The following is a 23,989-nucleotide window of genomic DNA, read 5'->3' as shown; positions in this document are numbered from 1 at the left end:
CTGTGAATTCCATCTTGGTTACAAATGAGACTCCTTCACTCAGTTATCCAAATAAAATCAGTTCTGAAACTAAAAAAAAAAAAAAAAAAAGAATTGAGCTAAGAGTATTGTGGACACATGGCAACATCAGTGTCAGACAAGAAGGTCAGCAGTGACTTCTTGGAAAAGGTGATAGTTGACTAGAAACTAATAACAAATATCTTTATGAAGAAGGTAGAAAAAGAAGCAGTCATTTAGGAATTGCTGGAGTGAGAGAGAAAGGAGGAGGGATGCTCCCTTCTGCTGATTTACTCCCCAAATACTTGCCGGAACGGGGCTGGGGGTTGAATACAGAAGCTGGGAACTCAATCTACATCTCTCACACGGGTGGCAGGAACCCAATTACTTTTGTCATCACTGCTGTCTTGAAGAAGTCCACAGGAAGCTGGAATCAGGAGTTGGAGCCAGAAATTGGATCCAGGCACTCCGAAGCAGGATGGGGCACTTTAACTACTAGACTAAATGCTCATAGCCCCAGACTCATGACATCTTTTTTTAAAAAGATTATTTTATTTATTTGAAAGGCAGACTGACAGAGAAAAAGAGAGACAGGGACTGAGAGAAAGAGAGAAAGATCTATCCTCCATTCATTGGTTCATACCACAAGTGGCTGCAAAAACTAGGGCTGAGCTGGGCTGAAACCAGGAGCAATTATTTGCATTCAGGTCTCTCACGTGGGTGGCAGGAGCTCACGTACTTGAACCACCATCTACTGCCTACTAGGTGTGTTAGCAGGGAGCTGGATTGAAAGTCAAACAGTCTGGATTCATATGAGATGCAGACGTCCCAAGCAACGGTTTAACCTGCTGTACCACAACTCTGGCTCCCTACACCCCCATAGCTTTTTGAAGTACTCTAGTATATGTATATATACACAGACACATTTCCTGAAAAATGAGTTGTAGACATCATGATATTTGCCACTAAATAATTCAGTATTTATTGCTTAATAACAAGGACATTTCTTTACACAAGAATTATACCATAATTACTCTCATGCAATGTAACATTACCTAAATATGCTTTTTTTTTGTGGAAAAATGGATTTTATTTTTAAATGACTTAGAATCTAATCAAGATCACTCATTGAATTTGGCTGTCATATTCTTCTTTTATCTAGAATAATTCGTGCAACTTTTTTTCTTTCATGACATTGTTGTTTTTAAGACATACTCCACCATTTGGATTTTACTAGTGGTTTCTTTTTTATTATGTAGGTGATATTGTGTGCATCCCATTGCATTATGTTATACTTGTGCATGTTGTCCTATCATTGGTAAGGCAAAGTGTTATTTGTTAAGGTGACGAGGTGATATCTGCCAGATGTCTCCATTATAAAGCTATCTTTCCTGCTTTGCAGTACAACAGTGTGTGATGTTGTATGACGCTCTGAGATGGAATGAATATCCTGCTACCCAGCAGATTTTTACCCAATGGTTTAAACCTCCATTGGGGATCCTTCCCGAATCAATTATTACAGTGATTGTACAAGGCTGTTTTCTAATTGAATTATTCCTGCTGCATCTATTTGCTGAAATCCTTTGTAAAGAAGAACTGCCCATACTGTGTCCCTTTTTACATTTTGCTATGGATTAAATTCTTTTTTTAAAAAGATTTTATTTATTTATTTGAAAGGTAGAGTTACAGACAGTGAGAGGGAGAGGAGACACAGAGAGAGGTCTTCCTTCTGCTGGTTCACTCCCCAAATGGCCTCAACTGCTGGAGCTGCACTGATGTGAAGCCAGGAGCCAGGAGTTCTTCTGGGTCTCCCATGCAGGTGCAGGAACCCAAGAACTTGGGCCATTTTCTACTGCTTTCCCAGGCTGTAGCAGAGAGCTGGATTGGAAGAGGAGCAGCCAAGACTAGAACTGGCGCCCACAAAGGATGCTGGCACCCCAGGCTGAGGATTAACCTACTGCACCACAGTGCTGGCCCCTGAATTAAATTCTTTTTAAAATTTAAGTCTTGTAAAATCAGCTATCATCATTTTTTTTTTCTGATGTTCAAAGTCACAAGTTTTGTCAGTGAGAGAAAGGTCCTTCAAACTAGATCGATTTGTATTCTTTTGATACATTCCCATTTTACTTGAGAAATTTCTTGCTTCTTATACAACAAAATGTTCTCAACAAATCTTATGTTTTCTCTACATGAGACCTAGAACAAGCCATTTTCTTTTTCTTTTTACTTTCAGCAGACAGAGTGGACAGTGAGATAGAGACAGAGAGAAAGGTCTTCCTTTTGCCGTTGGTTCACCCTCCAATGGCCGCTGCAGCTGGCGCGCTGAGGCCGGTCACCACGCTGATCCGAAGCCAGCAACCAGGTGCATCTCCTGGTGTCCTATGCGGGTGCAGGGCTCAAGCACTTGGGCCATCCTCCACTGCACACCTGGGCCACAGCAGAGAGCTGGCCTGCAGAGAGCTGACCTGGAAGAGGGGCAACCAGGACAGAATCCGGTGCCCCGACCGGGACTAGAACCTGGTGTGCTGGTGCCGCAGGAGGAGGATTAGCCTGTTGAGCTACGGCGGCGCCGGCAGAACAAGCCATTTTCTAAGGACCCTTAGTGCCTTTTGGTAGTAAATGATATTTAGAAACCAAGACCTGTGAGCTAAGAGTTGTTGCTATTGGGATGTCAACTAGTTCCTTTTAGTGAACTAGGGAAAGGATTTACTCATACATAAATAAATTATTTTATTTATTTTATTTATATGATATCATATATATATATATATATATATATATATATATATATAATGTTCTTTCTGGTGTCTCCAATTTGGAGTCCAATACTGAAGGGTTCTTCCTTACCTTCTCTGTTTCCTTTGTCTTCCTTCTACAATATTGAGCACTCTGTTTCCCAACATCACATTTGCTTTATCATAAGTACCATAGAATTATTAACCCTATACTATTAACAATAAATCTGCTAAGTAAATTAAGGATTGCAGTTCATTTTGTCTTGAGACAATATCACATATCAGAGAACTTTGTTCAAATTTACTTAAATTAATCCTTTTTACTGCCTTTATTTCCAGTTGGATATATTCTTAGGACAATTTATTTGTATTTATATTCTGTTCCCATAAAACTTTCCTTTTTTCTGTATCTTTTATGTTACTCATCCTTTTTTATTTTACTTTAAGTATTTACATAGTTTCAGAACTGTTTCTCTACTGGGTATCTAGGGAAGAAAAAATAAAAATATTTCTGAATCTTATATAAATTGAAAACTTGGATGAAGTTTTCCTAATATATAAGTGATGTTACTTTGAAAAACAACATTGACAATTCTGAGTTGAAAAGTGCTAGTTCAAAAATGTGTTTCAGGCCATGACTCAAATTCTTCTGTCAGGTTTCTGTTAAGAATCTAGTCCATGGTTCTCAGTAGCTGTATTATCTTCGTCGGTAGAAGAGTAGGGCCTTATTTACTCATAGAGTTACTCAGTCTTTGAAGGGCAAATGAGTTTCAAATTATTTTTTTCAGAGATCACTTAAAGATATTGATGATGGAATTGAGTTCAAATTTCAATGGAATTAGTTATTATTCTTTTGCAATATCTCTGGGTCTCCTTCATTTTTTTTCCTCTGCTTTATTGAACTGCCACCCTACCACAGATGATCACTTTGTTCCTCTTGTCTCTCTTCTCTTTAGTATGCTGTTGCCAGACCTAATACTATTTTGACATTCTATTAAAGAACTTTTAAAATAATTTTTTAAGGTAAACAAATTTCATGTATTTCATATATAAAGATTTAGGAATATAGTGATACTTCCTTCTCTACCCTCCCTCCTGCTGATGCTCCCACCATTTCTCCTACTTCCTGTCTTATTCTCTGTCTTAATTTTTAAAAGATTTATCTATTTACTTAAGAGGCAGAGTTACAGACAGAGAGAGGGAAGTCTTTCATCTGGTGGTTCACTCCCTAAATGGCTGCAATGGCTAGAGCTGGCTGATTCAAAGCCAGGAGCCAGGAGCCAGGAGCCAAGAGCTTCTTCTGGGTCTCCTACATGGATGCAGGGGGCCCAATACTTGGACCATCTTCTACTGCTTTCCCAGACCATCAGCAGGGAGCTGGATCGAAAGTGGAGCAGCTAGGGTGTGAACTGGTACCCATATGTGATGTTGGTGCTGGAGGCAGATGCTTAACCTCCTATGTCACAGCGTTGGTGCCCCTCTCTCTTAATTTTTACAATGATCTATTTTGTTTGCTCTATACTCATAAGATTAATCCTACAGTAAGTAAAGAGTTCTACAAGTAGTAAGAAGGATAAAATACTTCCTCAACAGTAGAGACAAAGGCTGTAAACAATCATCAAATCTCAAAATGTTAATTTCACTCTTACACGTAATTTTTTTTTTTTTGGTTGTTTTAGTTGAACATCTTGAGAGAGGCTCTGATTTTATCAGTCAGAGCTAGAAGGGAGTGAGGTCTTAATGTTGTACTCCAGGCTTTTTCAGGGACCATTAATGAAGCAGTTTCTCTAGCAAGGGCTGAAGGCAGAGTTTTGACAGCTGGTTGGTATTTGGACTTGCAAGTTGTACTTTATTAAAAAGTAAAATGAGCAAAAAAGCATGTTGGATTTTATCAACTTTCAAGATTACTTTATTGAAGGTGAAATATGAAATCAATTATTATTGGGGCTGGCACTGTGGTATGGCCGGTGAGGCTGCCACCTGCAGTGTCGGCATCCCATGTGGGTGCCGGTTCAAGTCCCAGCTGTTCCACTTTTGATCCAGCTCCCTGCTATGGCTTGTGAAAGCAGTAGAAGATGGCCCAGGTCCTAGGGCCTCTGCACCCACATGAAAGACCTTGAAAAACCTCCTGGCTCCTGGCTCAGATTGGCCCAGGTTCAGCTGTTGTGGCCATTTGGGGAGTGAACCAACGGAAGGAGGACTTCTATCTCTGACTCTGCCTCTCTGTAGCTCTGCTTTTCAAGTAAATTAATAAATCTTTAAAAAAATCAATTATTGTTATGATTTGGAAATTCTCATGTTTTGAGGTATATTATGGTAAATAAGCAAGGATTTGATAACAATACTGCATATAGCTTACTGCTTTGATTTCATATTGATGATAAAAATAGTATAGGATAGAAGAAGCAATAATTTTATAAATGGAGAGTTACTCTTTAATGTTGAGAGATTATTTCTTGGGGCCACCATTGTGGTACAGTGGGTTGGGCCTCTGTTTTTTTTTTTTTTAATTTATTTTTGACAGGCAGAGTGGACAGTGAGAGAGAGAGAGAGAGAGAGACAGAGACAGAGAGAAAGGTCTTCCTTTTTGCCGTTGGTTCACCCTCCAATGGCCGCTGCGGCCGGCGCACCACGCTGATCCGAAGGCAGGAGCCAGGTACTTCTCCTGGTCTCCCATGCGGGTGCAGGGCCCAAGCACTTGGGCCATCCTCCACTGCACTCCTGGGCCATAGCAGAGAGCTGGAAGAGGGGCAACTAGGATAGAATCCGGCGCCCTGACCGGGACTAGAACCCGGTGTGCTGGCGCCGCAAGGCGGAGGATTAGCCTGTTGAGCCACAGCGCCGGCCGGGCCTCTGGCTGTAAGGCTGGAATCCCATATTGGAGTGTTGATTTGAATCCTTGCTGCTTGTCTTTGATCTACTTCCTTGCTGTTGCACCTACTAAGGTAATAGATGATGATTCAAGTGTTTGGGCCTCTGCCACTCAAGTGGGAGACAAAGCTGGAGTTCCTGGCTCCAGTCTGGTACAGATCTGGCTGTTGAAGCCATTGAGGAGTGAAGCAGCAGATGGGGGGATCTCTCTCTCTCTGTCATTTTATTTTTCAAATAAATAAGTAAATCTTAAAAAAAATCTGTTTTAGGGGCCGGCGCTGTGAGCACTAGGTTAATCCTCCTCCTGCGGCGCCAGCATCCCATATGGGTGCCGGGTTCTAGTCCTGATTGCTCCTCTTCCAGTCCAGCTCTCTGCTATGGCCTGGGAAATCAGTAGAAGATGGCCCAAATGCTTGGGCCCCTGCACCTGCATGGGAGACCAGGAAGAAGCACCTGGCTCCTGGCTTCGGATTGGCACAGCTCCGGCCATGTGGCCATTTGGGGAGTGAACAAACGGAAGGAAGACCATTCTCTCTGTCTCTCTCTCTCACTGTCTGTTACTCTACCTGTCAAATAAATAAACAAAATCTTTAAAAAAAATCTGTTTTAGACACAAACTTAATTATGGTAACAGTTGTTATTTTTCTTTAGTTTTTCAGACTCCAACTGTTAGCAAATGTGTTTCTACAAAAAATCTGGAAAAGTTCAAACAACCTGGAAGCACTGATTGTTTTACAGGTAATCAAAATTGAGATAGCCTATAATTCCAAAACATTTGAAAGATAGTTTTCATCTTTCCCTTTGGTAAAATATTTGCTTGCTTTTGCAGAATTAAGCATAATGAATAAAATAAAGAAGAATAAAATATCCAAAGCGATTTACTTGATGCAGAAAGCTCTTTTAATATTTGAGAAAGATACAACTTCTACATGTTCCTGGAACTTTTTGATGGTAGCAGAATTTTATTTCTTCTTTTATTACTGACATATAACTTCTGTTAAAATGAATGATTATTGTGAACTTTCTTTTAGGTTTACCATACAAGGCAACTTTAAAATGTTCATGGAAAATGTGGTTATGAAAAATCATGCCAGGATTTAAAACTTTTTTTTTGCACAAAAATAAGCTTTTAATTAAAAGTTTCATGAACTTTTTGAAGTATTCTGAGCAGGGGAACTAATCTGTAGCTCTGGTGTTTTCTAAAATTTTTAAAATTGATTTTATTTGAGATGATGGGAAAGAGGGAGGGTGTAGAGAGGGAGGGCAGGAGAGAGAAAGATACATATATAGAGAGATGGAGAGAGAGAGAGATAGATAGATAGATAGAGGCACATATATAGAGAGATGGAGAGAGAGAGAGAAGGAATTGGAAACTCAGTTCGGGTCTTACTTGTGGGTGACAGGGAGCTAGTACTTGAATCATTACCTGCTGCGTCTCTTGTTGTGCACCAGCAGGAAGCTGGAATTTGGAGCAGAGCTGAAACTTGATCCCAAGCACTCTGATTTGAAGGTAGGCTCTCAAGTTGCAGCTTAACTACTCTACCAAATGCCCACCATTTTCTCCAGTCTTAAACTCTCCTGAAATGACAAGTTCTCTCTCTGTAGGGGCAACCTACACAAGAAACCAAGTTAAGGAGTCAAAATAGGGAAATTATAGAATTGGAGTGACACTGCGACAGCCTAGGACATTCCTTATTATGGTATTAAAATCCTTACAGCCAATTGGCTGAGACAATTTCTCTCTCAGATGGATACTACTATTCATGGACCAATCCTCTTGTATCTTTAAATCAGGTCTCTCTCTGACCCAGAAATTGTTCTGTCTTCTTGGTGACTCATCATAAGTTGATTTTTAGAGTTTAAATTCTGGTGGCAATCATGTTTCAGATTATGAGGTCTTTATTTTTGCCTATGTGTGACCTACAAAAGTTTGATTGCATTGAATGGCAGAATAAATGGCACATGAAGACATGGAGAATAATGCTTCAAATAGCTTGGTTGATAAGAGAAGGACAAAAGTAGGTCAAAGCAACAGGTAAGATGCAGAGTTAGAAGAGTATCCAGAGATAAAATTTAGCATACTAATATGCTTCAATGAAGAGCAAGAACAAAGAGAGAAATCAAAGTTATTAGATAGATAAATAGATGGATAGAGAAAGGTTAATATACAGCATATGATCCTATAGAAGAGAAAGTGGAAGAGGAAGAGATTGAAGGCACAGGTATAGAGAATCATTTTCTATACGGGATAGCCTGCAGGGGAGATACCTCATACTTTGGAACACAAGGGAAGGAGAATGACAGATGTGGAATAAGGTGGTGTGGGGGCAGGGAGCTGTATTGATGCCTTTTTACCTTAAAAATTTGATGGAATTGGAGGCAAGGCTACTTGGCAACCATAGAGAGTAGGGGTGGATGGTTAGATTGAGGACAGGGTGCAGATGCTTGGAGAGTGGGGAGGAGAGGATGAGAGAGTTGAATACAAGTAAGAAGACTGGTCAGGAATCTGGAATTTTAGTTGAGGTTGGATCCCCTCTGCTTGGTGGTATGATATTATGGCATATTTGTGACAGCAATGATTTCTACAGTTTTTTTTTCATTTATTAAACTTTTATTTAATGAATATAAATTTCCAAAGTACAGCTTATGGGTTACAATGGCTTCCCCCCTCCCATAACTTCCCTCCCACCCGCAACCCTCCCCTTTCCCGCTCCCTCTCCCCTTCCATTCACATCAAGATTCATTTTCAATTCTCTTTATATACAGAAGATCCGTTTAGTATATATTAGGTAAATATTTCAACAGTTTGCCCCATATAGCAACACAAAGTGAAAAAACTACCGTTGGAGTACTAGTTATAGCATTAAATAACAGTGTACAGCACATTAAAGACAGAGATCCTACATAATTTTTTTTAAAATTAATTAATTTTCTATGCCATTTCCAATTTAACACCAGGTTGTTTTTTTTCATTTCCAATTATCTTTATATACAGAAGATCAATTCAGTATATAATTAGTAAAGACCTCATCAGTTTGTACCCACACAGAAACACAAAGAGTAAAAATACTGTTTCAGTACTAGTTACAACATCACTTCACATTAGACAACACATTAAGGACAGATCCCACATGGGATGTAAGTACACAGTGACTCCTGTTGCTGACTTAACAATTTGACACTCCTGTTCATGACGTCAGTAATCTCCCTAGGCTCTAGTCATGAGTTGTCAGGGCTATGGAAGCCTTTAGAGTTCGCTGACTTTGATCTTATTCCGACAGGGTCATAGTCAAAGTGGAAGTTCTCTCCTCCCTTCAGAGAAAGGTACCTCCTTCTTTGATGACCCCGTTCTTTCCACTGGGATCTCACTCACAGAGATCTTTCATTTAGGTCTTTTTTTTTTTTCCATGGTATCTTGGCTTTCCATGCCTACAATACTCTCATGGGCTGTTCAGCCAGATCCGAATGCCTTAAGGGCTGATTCTGAGGCCAGAGTGTTGTTTAGGACATCTGCCATTCTATGAGTCTGCTGTGTATACCGCTTCCCATGTTGGATCCTTCTCTCCCTTTTGATTCTATCAGTTAGTATTAGCAGACACTTGTCTTGTTTGTGTGATCCCTTTGACTCTTAGACCTATCAGAGCCATCAATTGTGAACTGAAATTGATCATTTGGACTAGTGAGATGGCATTGGTACATGCCACCTTGATGGGATTGTGTTGGAATCCCCTGGCACATTTCTAACTCCACCATTTGGGGCAAGTCTGATTGAGCATGTCCCAAATTGTACATCTCCTCCCTCTCTTTTTCCACTCTGAAATTTAACAGGAATCACTTTTCAGTTAAAATTTAAACACCTAAGAATAATTGTGTGTTAATTACAGAGTTCAACCACTAGTACTAGAACAACAACAACAACAACAACAAATACTAAAAAGGATAAAGTATTACATTGTACATCTAGAGTCAGGACAAGAGCTGATCAGGTCATTGTTTCTTATAGTGTCCATTTCACTTCAACAGGTTTCCCCTTTGGTGCTCAGTTGTCACCGATCAGGGAAAACAAATGATATTTGTCTCTTTGGGACTGGCTTAATTCACTCAGCATGATGTTTTCCAGATTGCTCCATCTTGTTGCAAATGACCGGGTTTCGTTGTTTCTTACTGCTGTATAGTATTCTATGGAGTACATGTCCCATAATTTCTTTATCCAGTCTACTGTTGATGGGCATCTGGGTTGGTTCCAGGTCTTAGCTATTGTGAATTGAGCTGCAATAAACATTAATGTGCAGATGACATTTTTATTTGCCAAATTAATTTCCTTTGGGTAAATTCTAAGGAGTGGGATGGCTGGGTTGTATGGTAGGGTTATGTTCAGGTTTCTGAGGAATCTCCAGACAGACTTCCATAGTGGCTTAACCAGTTTGCATTCCCACCAACAGTGGGTTAGTGTCCCTTGTTCCCCACATCCTCTCCAGCATCTGCTTTTCGTAGATTTCTGAATGTGAGCCATTCTCACCGGGGTGAGATGGAACTTCATTGTGGTTTTGATTTGCATTTCTCTGATTGCTAGTGATCTTGAACATTTTTTCATGTGTCTGTTGGCCATTTGGATTTCCTCTTTTGAAAAATGTCTATTGAGGTCCTTGGCCCATCTCTTAAGTGGGTTGTATGTTTTGTTGTTGTGGATTTTCTTGATTTCTTTGTAGATTCTGGTTATCAACCCTTTATCTGTAGTATAGTTTGCAAATATTTTTTCCCATTCTGTCGGTTGCCTCTTCACTTTCCTGACTGTTTCTTTTGAAGTACAGAAACTTCTCAATTTGATGCAATCCCAAATGTTAATTTTGGTTTTGACTGCCTGTGCTGCTGGAGTATTTTCCAAGAAGTCTTTGCTTGTGCCTATATCTTGCAGGGTTTCTCCAATGCTCTCTAATAATTTGATGGTTTCAGGTCATAGATTTTAAGTCTTTAATCCATGTTGAGTGAATTTTTGTGTAAGGTGATAGGTATGGGTCTTGCTTTAAGCTTCTGCACATGGAAATCCAATTTTCCCAGCACCATTTATTGAATAGACTGTCCTTATTCCAGGGATTAGATTTGGATCTTTGGTCAAATATAAGTTGGCTGTAGATGTTTGGATTGATTTCTGGTGTTTCTATTCTGTTCCATTGGTCTATCCATCTGTTTCTGTACCAGTACCATGCTGTTTTGATAACAACTGCCCTGTAGTATGTCCTGAAATCTGGTATTGTGATGCCTCCAGCTTTGTTTTTGTTGTACAAGATTGCTTTGGCTATTCGAGGTCTTCTGTGTCTCCATATGAATTTCAGCATCATTTTTTCCAGATCTGAGAAGAATGTCTTTGGTATCTTGATTGGTATTGCATTGAATGTATAAATTGCTTTTGGGAGAATAGACATTTTGATGATATTGATTCTTCCAATCCATGAGCATGGAAGATTTCTCCATTTTTTGGTATCCTCTTCTATTTCTTTCTGTAAGGTTTTGTAGTTTTCATCGTAGAGATCTTTAACGTCTTTGGTTAAGTTTATTCCAAGGTATTTGATTGTTTTTGTAGCTATTGTGAATGGGATTGATCTTAGAAGTTCTTCCTCAGCTGTGGCATTGCCTGTGTATACAAAGGCTGTTGATTTTTGTGCATTGATTTTATATCCTGCTACTTTGCCAAACTCTTCGATGAGTTCCAGCAGCCTCTTAGTAGAGTTCTTTGGGTCCCCTAAATAAAGAATCATATCATCTGCAAAGAGGGATAGTTTGAGTTCTTCCTTCCCGATTTGTATCCCTTTAATTTCTTTTTCTTGCCTAATACCTCTGGCCAAAACTTCCAGAACTATATTGAATAGCAGTGGTGAGAGTGGGCATTCCTGTCTGGTACCAGATCTCAGCGGAAATGCTTCCAACTTTTCCCCATTTAATAGGATGTTGGCCGTGGGTTTTTCATATATTGCTTTGATTGTATTGAGGAATGTTCCTTCCATACCCAGCTTGCTTAGAGTTTTCATCATGAAAGGGTGTTGTATTTTATCAAATGCTTTCTCTGTGTCTATTGAGAGAATCATATGGTTTTTCTTCTGCAGTCTGTTAATGTAGTGTATTACATTGATTGTTTTGCGAATGTTGAACCATCCCTGCATACCAGGGATAAATCCCACTTGGTCTGGGTGGATGATCTTTCTGATGTGTTGTTGCATTCTATTGGCCAGAATTTTATTGAGTATTTTTGCATCTATGTTCATCAGGGATATTGGTCTGTAATTCTCTTTCAAGGTTGCATCTTTTTCTGGCTTAAGAATTAAGGTGATGGTGGCTTCATAGAATTTGGGAGGATTCCCTCTTTTTTGATTGTTTTGAATAGTTTGAGAAGAATTGGAGTTAGTTCTTCTCTAAATGTCTGGTAGAACTCAGCAGTGAATCCATCTGGCCCTGGGCTTTTCTTTGTTGGGAGGGCCTTTATTACTGTTTCAATTTCTGTGTCAGTTATTGGTCTGTTTAGGTTTTCTATGTCTTCCTGGCTCAATTTAGGTAGGTTGTATGTGTCCAAGAATCTGTCCATTTCTGATAGATTTCCCTGTTTGCTGGCATACAAGTCCTTGTAGTAATTTCTGATGATTCTTTTTATTTCTGTGGTGTCTGTTGTTACGTTTCCCTTTTCATCTCTGATGCTATTGATTTGGGTCTTTTCTCAACTTTTTTTAGTTAGTTGGGCCAATGGAGTGTCAATTTTATTTATTTTTTCAAAAAACCAGCTCCTCGTTTGGCTGATTTTTTGTAATGTTTTTTTTGGATTCAATCCTGTTGATTTCTTCTTTGATTTTAATTATTTCTCTTCTCCTACTGGATTTGGGTTTTGTTTGCTGCAGATTTTCTAGATACTTGAGATGACTTGAAAGCTCATCTATTTGGTGCATTTCCAATTTCTTGATGTAGGCACATATTGATATAAACTTTCCTCTTAACACTGCTTTTGTTGTATCCCATAGGTTTTGGTATGTTGTGCTGTTATCCTCATTTACTTCCAGAAAATTTTTGATTTCTCTTTTAATTTCTTCTATGACCCATTGTTCATTCAGGAGCATGTTGTTCAATCTCCATGTGTTTGCACGTGCTCTAGGGATTCCCGAGTTGCTAATTTCCAATTTCATTCCTTTGTGGTCTGAGAAGCTGCATGGTATGATTCTAATTCTTTTGAATTTGCTGAGACTTGCTTTATGACCTAGTATGTGGTCAATCCTAGAGAAGGTTCCATGTACTGCTGAGAAGAATGTAAAGTCTTTAGATGTAGGATGAAATGTTCTGTAGATATCTGTTAGATCCATTTGGTCTATAGTGTCATTTAAATCTACTGTCTCCTTGTTGATCTTCTGTCCTGTTGATCTGTCTATCTCTGAGAGTGGAGTATTGAAGTCCCCCAGTACTATTGTATTGGTGTCTATGTCTCCCTTTAAGTCCCTTAACAAGTCTTTTAAATAAGCTGGTGCCCTGTAATTAGGTGCATATACATTGATAATCGTTATATCTTCCTGTTGAATGGATCCCTTAATCATTAAATAGTGCCCCTCTTTGTCTCTCCTTACAGTTTTTGTGGTAAAGTTTATGTTGTCCGATATTAAGATGGCTACGCCCGCTCTTTTTTCATTTCTGTTGGCATGGTATATCTTTTTCCAGCCTTTCACTTTCAGCCTGTATGCATCATTGTTGGAAAGATGAGTTTCTTGTAAGCAGCAAAAAGATGGGTTTTGTTCCTTAACCCAATCTGCCAATCGGTGTCTTTTAACTGGACAGTTCAAGCCATTAACATTCAATGTGACTATTGAGAAGGAGTAACTTTGCCCTGCCATTTGCCAAAGATATTTTCTAATATATGGTTTGAGATTCTTGTGATCTTTTGCTGTGAGGTTTCCTTCCTTTACCTTCTTTCATATTGGTGACCGTGTTTCTGTGTTTCTGTGTTTCTGTATGTAACACATCTTTAAGCATCTTTTGCAGGGCTGGACGAGTGGCGACAAATTTTTCAATTTCTGTTTGCTGTGAAAGGTCTTTATTTCACCTTCATTCATAAATGAGAGCTTTGCAGGATATAATATTCTGGGCTGGCAGTTTTTCTCTCTTAGTACCTGGGCTATATCTCGCCATTTTCTCCTAGCTTGTAGGGTTTCTGAAGAGAAGTCAGCTGTGAGTCTAATTGGAGATCCTCTGAGAGTAATCTGGCGTTTCTCTCTTGCACATTTTAGGATCTTTTCTTTATGTTTCACTGTGGTGAGTTTGATTATGACGTGTCGTGGTGAGGATCTCTTTTGGTCATGTTTATTAGGGGTTCTATGAGCTTCCTGTACTAGGATGTCTCTGTCCTTCTCCAAACCTGGGAAATTTTCTGCTAGTATCTCACTAAAAAGGCCTTCTAATCCTTTCTCCCTCTCCATGCCTTCAGGAACTCCTAGAACCCGAATGTTGGGTTTTTTAATAGTATCCTGTAGATTACTGACAGTATTTTTTAGATTTCTGATTTTTTCTTCTTTTCTTTGATTTGACTGTTTCCTTTCCTGTTCTCTGTCTTCTAAGTCTGATATTCTCTCTTCTGCTTCACCCATTCTGTTTTTAAGGCTCTCTAATGCGTTTGTCATTTGATCTATTGAGTTCTTCATTTCATTATGGTTTCTTGTCACTATCACAGTTTCATGTTCTACTAGTTGTTTCATTTCATTTTGATTCCTCCTTAATATTTCATTTTCACGAGAGAGATTTTCTATCTTGTCCATTAAGGATTTCTGTAGTTCAAGAATTTGTTTTTGAGAACTTCTTAATGTTCTTATCAATTTTTTGAGATCCGCTTCTTGCATTTCCTCTATCTCTTCATCTTCATAATCTTGGATTGGGGTGTCTTTTTCATTTGGGGGCGTCATAGTGTCTTCCTTGCTCTTGTTACCTCGGCTTCTACGTTTGTTGTTTGGCATGTTGGAGATAATTTATGTTTTTTTTTTTTTTTTTTGCTGTGGTGTTTTTTTCTCCTTATACTATGCCTCTAAGTGGGCTGTCTGCTTTGATGGATCCTTAGAGGCTGTGATGGGTGTGGCCAGAGAGCTCTGCTTGATTCTTCAGGTTTAAGGCTGTGCAAAAAGTGACTCACCTTGCTCCTTGCTGGATCTGTCTCTCTCTCTCTCTCTCTCTCTCTCTCTCTCTCTCTCTTTTTTTGACTCAGTTGGGAAGTAATTCCGAATGGCTGAGTGGAATTGAGGGTAGTTGAAATCTGGCCTCTGTGAGTATTCGTTTGATCTACCCCTGGGACCACACAAAGAGTTTATGCAGCCCTCAATGTGTTCTCAAGTTTCACCATAGACCCAAAGTTACTGAGTTTGTGTACTCATTGCCACTTTACATATGTAAAATGGTGCCTGCTCTTTGTTTTGCTCAAGTGGAGGGAGGGGCCTCTGCCTTTCCCCACTAATGTCTCGCGCTTCTGAGGCTTTTGTCTTATCTCCCGTTCGTTCCCGTGCTGGGGAGATTCTGCGGCTCGGCTCCCGCGGTTGGGTTTCCATGCAGTGGGCTCCTTGTAGGTCCTCTGTGTCACATCCACTAAATCCAGAAGTGTTTCCTCTGCAGTTTTTTTCTTGAATCTTTTCCTGAGGCTACAGTAATTCCACTTTCATGAAACTTTATTTTCCAGACTATCGGCGCACGTCCTCACTATCCGCCATCTTGGCTCCGCCCCTCCTTTTTTTTTTTTTAATGAAATTGTGGGAAGTTGGGCATTGTGGTGCAGAGGGTTAAGCCACTGCTTGGGATGCTTGGATCACATATTGGAGTTGTAGTTTTGGTTCTGGCCATTCCACACTTCTAAACCAGCTTCCAACTTATATGCCTGGGAGACAGCAGATGATAGCCAAGTACTGTGGTCCCTGCCACCCATGTGGGAGACCTAGATGGAGTTCCTGGCTCTTGGCTTGGCCTGGCCCAGCTTTGACTATTGCAGGACATTTGTGGAGTGAACCAAAGCATGGAGAGTCTCTGTCTCTCTCCTCTCTCTCTCTCTCTCTCTCTCTCTCTCTCTCTCTCTCTCTGTGTGTGTGTGTTTCTCTCTCCCTGTCTCTTGCCTTTCAAATAAAATAAATCATTTTAAAAAATAAAATTTAACAATTCATGCTATTAAAAACAGAGTGCAGACTGGGTAGGGAAGAAAGTGACATATCAAGGAATTGAAAGACTTGGTGACTGTGGAAGTATCGAGAGACTGGACATCTTTATGAGGTCTGATCAGGGACCAGAAAATGAATATTTGAGAGAGCTAGAAGGATAGGTATTTGAGGTTGGAAAGTAAGATTTATTTCTTTGTTTGATGTTTTCATTTTATTTGGAAGGTAGAGATATAGAGACAAACAGACAAAGAGGGGTCTTACATCTGCTGGTTCACTTCTCAAATGCCCACAACAGCTGATAATGGGTAGGTAGGCCAAACCCAGGAGCTGGAACTTCAATCCAGGTCCCCCACTTGGGTGACAGGGACCTAGGTATTTGAGCCATCATCTGCTGACACCCAGGATATGCGTTAGCAGGAAGCTGGAATCAAGTGGATCTGAGACTCAACCTCAGGCACTCTGACAGAAAGCAAGAATCTGAATATGTAACACTTCCTGGATTTCAGTCAACCAATTCATCTACCCAACAAATAATTTGAGTGCCTATGATCCATTCAACAAAAATTTCTTGAAAGTTAGTTATGTGCCTGGTAGTACACTGAGTACAGAATACAAAAGCAAAAGTCCTTTAGTTTTTCAATATATATTGATCGATTGCATCCTTTTTGTAGTCTTCCCCTTGTGGTCTCTGCCTTCTCTATGTGGTCCCTGGATTTCTTCATAGACAAATCCAGTCTATGAGAACAAACACAAGTAAATAGTTAATTATGGATCAGTTTCATAGGTACTTCTGCAAGAGTGCTAGAGGAATGCAGCAGGGGCACACCTACCTCCACAGGAGGGCATGTGAAAGGAGACATCCAGGAGAGATCCTGTGAAGTTCAATACTGAAAGATAGGATATGATTGAAGCTGGAAACTGGAAGAATACTGAATAGCTAGAGAAAGAGGGGTGCAAAGAAAGTGCATTCCGGGCAGCAAGAACATCCATGCAAAGGTCTTAAGACTATAAACGTCATGGAGAACTTGTCCTATAGGTCATTCAGTGGTACAGAGCTTAGGGCTTGTTGGGTTGAGAGGGGAATAGTAATTAATACTTGAGACCGGAGAGAAAGTAGGGTCAAATTCATAACAAGTCTCTTACGTAAACCAGGCTAATAATTTTGGATGGACAGATGCTATTGATGTTCAAAGTGGGGAAGTCTGACCTGGCAGTATTAGGGAAGACACACACACACACACACCCCGCCTGGTTAATTTGAATTTCTAGCAATTGAATTGAGGATGTTTGATGGCGGTGCTGGGTAATCTGAGTTGGCAAGGCTAAGTGGGTCTGATCTTTGCTCAAAGACTTGTGGGGAGCATTCAGATCTCTTTTCCCAAGAGACATTTCTGTGATCATTTCTATGAGCTGGTGCTTGGAGGGCATTGGTGCTTTGGTCCCATTTCTATATGTAATAATCCTTATCTTTTAGAACTGTTGCTCTAAGGATTAATCTGTGGTCTCAGAGCCAGGGAGGAAGACCTCTGGATTGCTCTCTTGTTTTATTATGACTCAATCTTGTTTTTATGCTACCATCAATAAGTTTTTGGAGCCAGTGCTATGGTGCAGAGGGTTAAAGCCCCAACCTGCAGTGCCAGCATCCCATGTGGGCTCCACCTCTAATACAGCACCCTGCTAATACTCCTGGAAAAGCAGCAGAAGATGGCCCAAGTCTTTGGGCCGCTGCACCCATGTGGGAGACCTGGAGGAGGCTTTTGGCTCCTGGCTTCAGATCATCTCAGCTCTGGCCATTGTGGCCATTTGTCGAGTGAGCCAGTGGATGGAAGACACACACACTCTCTCTCCCCCTTTCTCTGTAACTCTTTCAAATAAATCAAATAAATATTTTTTAAAAAGTTTTTGGAAACAAATAGAATTCAAAACGTAAGTTTACTTTGGTGTAAAAAATTTTGAAATCCCTGCACAGCCTTTTCATATTAGGCATATTTCATAACACGTTTTTCCATCAACTTTTTGAAAACCTCTTGTGTGTCCATTCTTACTTCTCTATCAAGATGAGAAACATACCGAACATGTGGGAAATTTCAGGTTTCTAGTGTGTGGCTTTTCCCTTCTGCTTAAGTAAAACCATTTTAACTTAAGGATTGTGAGTACAACATCCTATTTGGATAGACTCATGAGATGCATTTTGAGGCTCTACTTTTTATGAGGGGCCCTCCACAAAGATTTGCACCACTACAAACATGCTGAATATTTATTTAGACGTCCCCAAATCGTCCACAGCCCCTGCTGCTCCTCAGTGGTAGTTTTAATCTACGTGTGAAGGTTTAATGATCATTCCTCAGGGTACTCTTCTAAACAACGATGTTATGGCTCAAAGAATTACCAAACTTTCTTGGAAAGAAGACAAATAAAATTCTTTCCCTTGGCATTCATTTTCTAGTGGGGTGTAATACAGAATGTTTTACATTATCATGATTTTGTAATAAAAGTATCCCCAAATCAGTCATTGATATGTCACCTAACTCACAAAAAGCCTGAATCTCTTTAGAACTCTTAAAAAATTCATATGCTGTTTTACTTTTTCAAAAGTTTCCTGACCTTGTGGATCTGGATAATCTCATCAAGCATCTGTTTTATTCCAGATCAATTAAAAGTATACCAACCCGTCCTGAATGAGGGGAAAAAAACCTTTGATAATAACCTGTTAGCTTTCCAAGTCAGATGATTGGCTTTTTTCTTGTCTATGGAGGTTTATTTTTCCTATTTTCCTGTGCTGGTTATTTGGCCTGGAGAGGCCCATTTTGACTTTTTACATTACCAGTCTGTAGGCTTACTTTAAAGGATCCCACCTGGAACCAATACTGGATGTCCTTGATCTTTTGCTTTGGACTCAACATAGCAATCATGGTGGGCTTATATTGTTGCTCTCAGTTCAATTAGGACTACACCAGCTGAATGATCATTTGCAGATGAGTTTTCTCATTGAAGAAGAGGCAGAAATTCTTCCCAGTCCAAGTGCTGGGGGTTTCAAGGGCAGCACTGTATGCTCTTGTTTCTATACAGCATCCATTTCCCCCCTCTTCACAGTAACTTTTAAGGAATTTCTTCTTCCCCATTAGCTATAATCAGATGGGACTGTTTCTCAAAATGAAGACCAGTGAGCCAGCTGGGTCAATTGATCTCTTCCTGCTTAAAATTGGAATCTTTAGTATGAGATAAAAAACCTAAAACTTTAGTATTAAACATCCTGTTGGAGAACGATTGCCAAGGAAGAGAAGTTTACTCGTATTCTTTAAGGACAAGAAATTTGGCAATTCATTCATTCCAATGCTCATGTCCCAATGAGAGTTATAGATGTGTTCTTTAGAACATCCTCTCTGTGGCTTGTTTGATCCAATCCTGGTTTTCCAATTGTTTCTGTTGCAAAAAAACTCAATTGCTGCATCTAGTTTTATCCTAATATTATTCATTGGATTTTAAACAAATCTGTAGTTGAGGTGAACTTAGCAACTCCAAATTCCAATAATAGTGTCTCAACTCTAAGCAAAAGAACATTATGGGTAGCAGATGATTGTTTTTATTGCTGTTTGTTTAATTTGAGAGAGATAGATAATGAGAAAGAGAGAGAGAGAGCATGCTCTCATCTGCTGGTTAACTCCCCAAATGCCTGTAGTAGCAAGGGCTGTGCCAGGTCTAAGCCAGGAGCCAAGAGCTCAATGCAGGTCTTACACATGGGTGGCAGGATTCCAATAACTTGAACTAACACCTCTGCCTTCTAGTGTTAACATTAGTAAGAAGCTAAAGTCAGGAGCTGGAGCCAGGACTTGAACCAGAGTACTCTGAAATGAGATGTTGTCATATCAAGTGACATCTTATCTAGTACGTCAGATGCTTGCTCCTCTTTGAAGTATTTTAAGGATATTCCTTGGGAAATCTCACCCAGGGTGATTTTCCACACTTCTTTTAACTTAGAGTTGTATGAGGGCAAGATAGCATGGTGGTTAGGAGTTCAGGGCCTGGGATTACACACTGGTTCTGTCACTAATTAGCTGTATGACCTAAAATTATTATGCTCTCTTAAGATTTAATTCTTTGTTTTTAAATGAGTGTTCTTGGGAAGATTCAACACTTAGAGTTTGGTACAAAGCAAGCAGTCAATAAGTGTTAGCCATTGTAAAAATAATCTTCTTGCTGTCTTTCACTTTAAGCACTCTGAAATATTCTGTTTATATTATTTTTTAGTGCTTTAGATTTTTTATTTATCAGACTACACATATTGTTCTATGTTTTCTTTTAGATTTGTCTTATAAATTATAAATTTGATTCTCAGCAGTATTCCTTCCCATTTCTTAGATATGAATTTATCTACTTTTTGTCATCTTCTGCAATGTACATCATAATGTTGAGAACCCAGACTATTCCTCAGGGAGATCTCCTAGATAAATAGTCAATATGGCACTTTATTATTTTGGTCTGGTGATAGTTATTTATATAAGTCTTAATCATGCCCTCAAGAGATTGCATTACATTTCTCCATCAGTGTTAAGTCAAGTGTACTTACCATCAATCCATCCTCATCAACAATGCACAATTTCAGAGAAATTAATATTTAGACAAAAATATTTTGAACTTCAGTACTATTTTTTTTGTGGCACATTGCAGCCCAAATTACCACTAGAAAGACACGCAGAACCTACTTCCCTTATGAGCTGGTTTAAAAATCCCATTGCAGTGAGGTCTCTTGGCTGGACCTTTCCCTGTGATATGTAAAGGCTCACTTCTTCTTTCAAAGTAGTGAGCCCTTCTGATTTGACAGGCACTGTGCTAGATGGTAAAAAATGTGAGGATGAAGTTATTCTTCATTATCTGACATTTCATGGAAAAAACATTTCTTATGACCTCTGATTTTGCAATCGCAATGCTTTAATATTCTAGAATATTGCTGTTACAATATCAAGTGCATATTGAGAACTCTTTCTCACATTTGAGTAGACTTGTTTCACGAGAATTTTTCCTTCTTGATGTTTTGGGATTTCTTTTCCAATGTCATTTCCTCTTTCTAGTTGAGAAAACCCCTCAAATAAATCCCCAATCACTTTTTCATAAATTAAATCTTATCAGCATCTCAATGAATTATTTGGCTCACTAAGTTAGGATTCTACTTTCTATCTAGCAATAAAGTTTGTCTTGAGTTCTGCTATCTATCTGACTTACCTAAATCAAGAACTTGACTTTAGGCTTTTCTTCTGTTACCTTTCACTTAAGTCTTTAATGCTTTTGTTAATCTCTTTCAAATTGGACAAGGGATGTGAGTTAGGAGTCTACAGTCAAAAATGACCAGGACCCCATCAGGACATTTTAAACATATTACCTTAAAATGCATTATGATGAAAACCATTCTCCTTTGTTACAACTTAGTATGGCTTTCATTTAAAACATGTTGACTGAACCTAAGGAGCTAAATAAAGGACTGTCCTTGCTACCAACACATTCATTGTTTACAAGGGATGGGCAGTCATATACACAGGTGACAAATGGGGTCATCCCTGCTGAAATGAAGAGAATAGAGTATCTATGTACATGGAGCTATCTTAGAAGCTATCAGAAGAGATGATATTTGAGTGGCTCTTAAAGCAGAGAAGAGGAAATATGATCCTTGAGGAGGAGGAAATTGCATGGGCAAAGGCTCAGAGGCATGAAAAAGCATAGCATTATAAGTGAATGAATGAGTTTTCTGTTATGGTTTCAGAGATTAGGTTAGACAGAAAGGTAAGCATGGGAAAGAGTAGAAATGAGGCTAAGACTAGAAAACATGGCCATGGTCAGAATGAAAAGGTCTGTGGAGAAGCTTGCGCTTTACCTAGCGAGCACTGGAGGGCCATGGGAGGGCTAGAAAGGCTGCATCTGAAGACAGTAGAGGCTGAGAAAGGGAAAGATAAATCATCTAAATCAGCAGATCCCAGTCCTTGCCATACTTAGAAATCACCTTGGCATTTGTTAATAATACACAAGCTCACGTCCCGCCATGGGAGATTTTTATTTTAGGGTGGGAACAAACCATCTTGCTTTAAAATAAACTCCATAGATTACACTGATGAGCAGCCACTTTGAGAAATGTGTGGTAGCCTGTGACAGAGAGCAGGAAGGTTTTGATTCCGATTGGGTTCATGGATGTTCAGAAGGAAGATGTTAGAGTCAAGTTGGAAGATGCTAGTGTTTAACTGGCTCATTTACCTGGAACTACCATGGAAAATTTTGGTATTGGATGTTTGAAGCCTAGGGCAGTTAGCTAGTCAGCTGAGATGGGGACGAACATTCTCTATGCAAATATCAGTGCTGGTGGTGTACTTCACAGGCTCCAGATATTATCCAGAGGAAGGAAATAGCTCCACATTTTCACAGCATTGGTCTTCTTCACCTGCGTGGTATAATTTTTCCTTAGACTGATTTTGCATGTTCTTCTGCAATCTGAAATACCTTGGTCTTCACAGTCTGTGATGCAAATGAAGGCATATTAATATATAATGTCAAAATGTAATAGCTTTTATCTCTCTTCTGTTCAGTGAGGAATTTCTTCCCTCAAAGTTTTCCTGCAGTTATCTGTGAAATCCACTTACCGTTTTCTAGCTCCGGTCTCTTCATCAAAGCTGTCACCTCTTGCCCTTCAAGGACACCCTCCTGGCATGTACATTTGTCCTCTCATGGGGTCAACACTGCCCTCTTGACCATGGTAGAGTGTGGATGGGTGAATAAACCTTTGCCCAGCCCCATGCTGGTTGTGTCCTCTTGGCCTGACTGGCACTGCGTGTGCCCCAGGTCTCTGAATGTCTTTTATGACACAGGTTCTTCAATATCTGGCCCTGACCTGTGTTTCCATCCATTTTCTACTTTTTTAAGTTCTCTCAGTTTGATTGAAAGGCTGAAAAATTGGAGATGCTAGAAGAGAACAGATGCCATTCTATCTCCTTGGTTTTTTAGTAATTTAGCAGTTAGATTAAATATCTCCCATGTGCATATAAATTGAGTTTTGGTTAAAGTCCCTGAGGCCCTTGGTGTGTAGGCTCTAGAAACATGGCTACCATATAAGACATCCCTTCCCATGGGAAGGAACAACTGTTCTTACAGGTGGCAAAGATTCTTGACTTGCAAATGCAGAAATATTTTCCAGGGTCTCCTGGTGCAGAACAAAGTGGAATTAAAAAATGATTTATCATCATGGACACATTCTAATCACGACTAATGATTCTAGACCTTGTGTCAACCGTCTCCAATAACAAATAAAAATGCAAAGTGAATTCTAATCTCAATTTAAGCCACACTTCATTATTTTAGGGAAAACAATCTATGACACTGTAATGTTGTAATTTACATGGCCTCAGGGAACCAGCTTATTCACTCAGCTTTAAATACCTTGTTGAGACCTACTAAGATCCTCTCTCCAGTCTTGCCCTCTCTTTTGAGCTTGAAGACAAGATTTCCAAATGGAAACTTCAAACTCAATATGTCTGCTAGAGGGGGAAACAGTACAGGTTTTTGTATCAGAGCAAAATTCCTTTGAAATGTAGTAGATAGATATGTTGTCTTCTCATTTCTAGGGTTTCTTCTTTTCTATTTGTTTTATTGAGTAGAACTCCCAGAATAAAATGGATAGTGAAGTTCTGTCTCCTGATTTCGTTGATAATTCTTTTTTATAAAATATTTATTTATGTGTTTGAAAGATAGATATCCTCCTGACATTCCCCCCCCCCCCCCAGTATACACAGACTCACAGAGGATTGAGTGGGGGCAGAGGGAGAGGAGAGAGATTTCGCCTATCTCCTGGTTCACTTTTCAAATGCCAGGGCTGGGAAAGGCTGAAGCCAGAAGCCTAGAACTCAATCCTGTCTCCCACATGGGTGGCAATGACCTAACTACTTGGGCGGATGCCTGCTACCTCCCAGTGTGTGCATTGCAGGAAGCTGGATTGTACTAGAGCTGGGACTTGAACTCTGGGGACTCTGATATGAAATGTGGGCATCCTGGGATGACTTAACAGCTGCTCCCATTCCCCTCCTTTACCAATGATTCTTTTAGTGCTTCACTTTTAGCACTAAGAGTGGTATTTTGGACCTATTTGAAATATTTTGGCTATTAACTAAAATTAATATTTTTAATGACACTAAAGAAAGAGCTTTCCTAATATATTGAGGATTTTAAAAAATCAATAATGAATGTTAAAATTTTTCA

General features: G+C 39.5%; 1 protein-coding gene across 1 annotated transcript in view; it reads left to right on the top strand.

Moving 5' to 3' along the window:
* The window catches only part of CFAP54 (cilia and flagella associated protein 54), a 360,163-nt gene that overhangs the window by 64,617 nt on the left and 271,557 nt on the right, over positions 1-23,989 (top strand). Inside the window, exons 18-19 of the mRNA XM_062202023.1 lie at positions 6,255-6,341; positions 6,433-6,554. Of these exons, the coding sequence (XP_062058007.1) occupies positions 6,255-6,341; positions 6,433-6,554 (209 nt within the window). The remainder of the gene's footprint in view (positions 1-6,254; positions 6,342-6,432; positions 6,555-23,989) is intronic.

This window comes from Lepus europaeus, chromosome 10 (genome assembly GCF_033115175.1).
Source record: "Lepus europaeus isolate LE1 chromosome 10, mLepTim1.pri, whole genome shotgun sequence".
Classification (NCBI taxonomy): Eukaryota; Metazoa; Chordata; class Mammalia; order Lagomorpha; family Leporidae; genus Lepus; species Lepus europaeus.
The sequence above is the reverse complement of the archived record's forward strand: the minus strand, read 5'-3'. Positions and strand labels throughout refer to the sequence as shown.